The sequence below is a fragment of the Nestor notabilis genome, unplaced genomic scaffold, assembly GCF_000696875.1.
Source record: "Nestor notabilis isolate BGI_N333 unplaced genomic scaffold, ASM69687v1 scaffold10547, whole genome shotgun sequence".
Classification (NCBI taxonomy): Eukaryota; Metazoa; Chordata; class Aves; order Psittaciformes; family Psittacidae; genus Nestor; species Nestor notabilis.
Genome location: NW_009935130.1, coordinates 44,161 through 45,851, shown reverse-complemented (window position 1 = coordinate 45,851; position 1,691 = coordinate 44,161). Strand labels below are relative to the sequence as shown.

General features: G+C 53.5%; 1 protein-coding gene across 2 annotated transcripts in view; it reads left to right on the top strand.

Annotated features, from left to right (window-relative positions):
• The first annotated feature begins 214 nt into the window (after positions 1 to 214).
• Positions 215 to 1,691, top strand: part of LRRC73 (leucine rich repeat containing 73) — a 5,504-nt gene continuing 4,027 nt past the window's right edge. Inside the window, exons 1-2 of one of the 2 annotated variants that reach the window (XM_010017681.1) lie at positions 215 to 369; positions 1,397 to 1,519. In XM_010017681.1, coding sequence (XP_010015983.1) covers positions 306 to 369; positions 1,397 to 1,519 — 187 coding nt within the window. In that variant the 5' untranslated portion in view covers positions 215 to 305. The remainder of the gene's footprint in view (positions 370 to 1,396; positions 1,520 to 1,691) is intronic. The other variant, XM_010017683.1, reaches the window with a different exon arrangement.

Here is a 1,691-nt window from a genome sequence, read left to right as displayed (position 1 = left end):
GCCCGCTGGTGGAGCTGCCCCTGCCCCGCTGGCATCCCCTGCACACCCCAGGGGAGACACCGTAGCGGCTGAGGCTTCCCAGCGATTTTTCCCCACGTGAGGTTAACATTTATCATCCTCCTCATTTCGTCTGCTTCTCCTTCCCCATCAAGGTTAGTTAGCCCCCAGGACGAAGGCTCCATAGTAATTTTCCCTTTTACCTGTGCAGCCTCCATGGGAGTCCCCTGACAGATGCAGGCTTGGCCCTCCTCAACCCTGCTCTCTCCATCCACCCCTCGCTGGTGGCTCTGGATCTAGGAGACTGCATGCTGGGTGATGAAGGCATCAACCTTATCTGTGGGCTCCTGCCACCTGACGGGGCCAAGTCCGGTAAGCACCAGGGGCTGCGGGCTGCACAATGACCGGTGGAGCTTTCACACAGAGCAGATGCACACAGCACTAAATCCTCAGCCCTGGAGGAGGCCGGCTCTTTCGTTTGCCTGGGCTGAGGAATTTCTTTCCCCAACTTAAGTAAAGCAGAAAAGCCAAGCAACAGAGGAGCAATTCCCTTGGGCAGGCGTGGACTTTCTGCTATTGATCTGCCCTGCTGACAGTTTGGAGTTCAGGGACCAACAGGTTGCTTCTCATTCATGACAGGAGCATTTGAAACTGGAGGAGGGGACAGCTTGGGCTTTGAATTTGTTATTTTGCATTTGTGTGTTGATAAATGACCATAGATAAATATATGGTGTGCCCCCACCTCGGCACTTGCCTTTGTTGCCAGTGCCTGGGAACTGTCCCTGCTTGTGGGTGCACTCCATGGGTGTGTAGTTGCATGGTAATAACCTTAGTGCCAAGGCTCACATCTTTGCAGGGAGTGATCACTGGTGGTCAGAGGCCTGTGGGCTAGTTAAGCTGAGAGCTAGCATGTGCTGAGGTAACACCATCCCGCTTTCCTGACTCACAAAGTGCTTTCCACCTCTCCCCAACACCTTCTATGAGTGTGCTTACAGTGCTACTGATGCTGTTATCTCTGCTGGCTATAACCCCCCAGGTTCAGCTTCAGAGCCTACTGTCCCTGTTATCTTCTCTCCAACCTGTCACCTCACGCCACCTCCTTCTCCTTGTCAGTCATCTTGCACACACCTTACTTGTTTCCATTTTATTTAGGGTAAACAGGACTCAGGATGGGAGAAGAGAAATGGGGCGGTCACAGCATGGGCGAATGAAGAGCTACTGCTGAAAGCAGTGAAATATATCACTGTTTAGTGAAACATATGATGATGGTTGTCAGAGCAAGCCATACCCTTTAGCCTGTCAGAGAACAGAAGACATGACCCAAGGCTGTTCTGGTTAGTTCCCCTGAGGCTGCCTTGGTGACCCTAAGGCTCTGGTTTGGCTTCTCTCTCTTCTCCAGGCCTCAAAGAGCTAACGCTGAGCGCCAACCCAGGTGTCACAAGCAAAGGCTGGGGACGCCTGGCCATTGCAGTGGCTCACAGCTCCCAGCTCCGTGTGCTGAACCTGGACTACAACCCCCTTGGTAAGCTGGGGGGGCAGGGAGGAGGAGCAGGGTACGCTGCACTCCTGCCTCTCAGCATTTGTGCAGTTTGCACCAGTGGGTGGCTGAGGACCAAGATCTACAAAGGTGGTGGTAAAGCATCACCAGTGGGACGGGGCAGTTTCTTGCATAGATACCTTCTGATCCCCAGCAG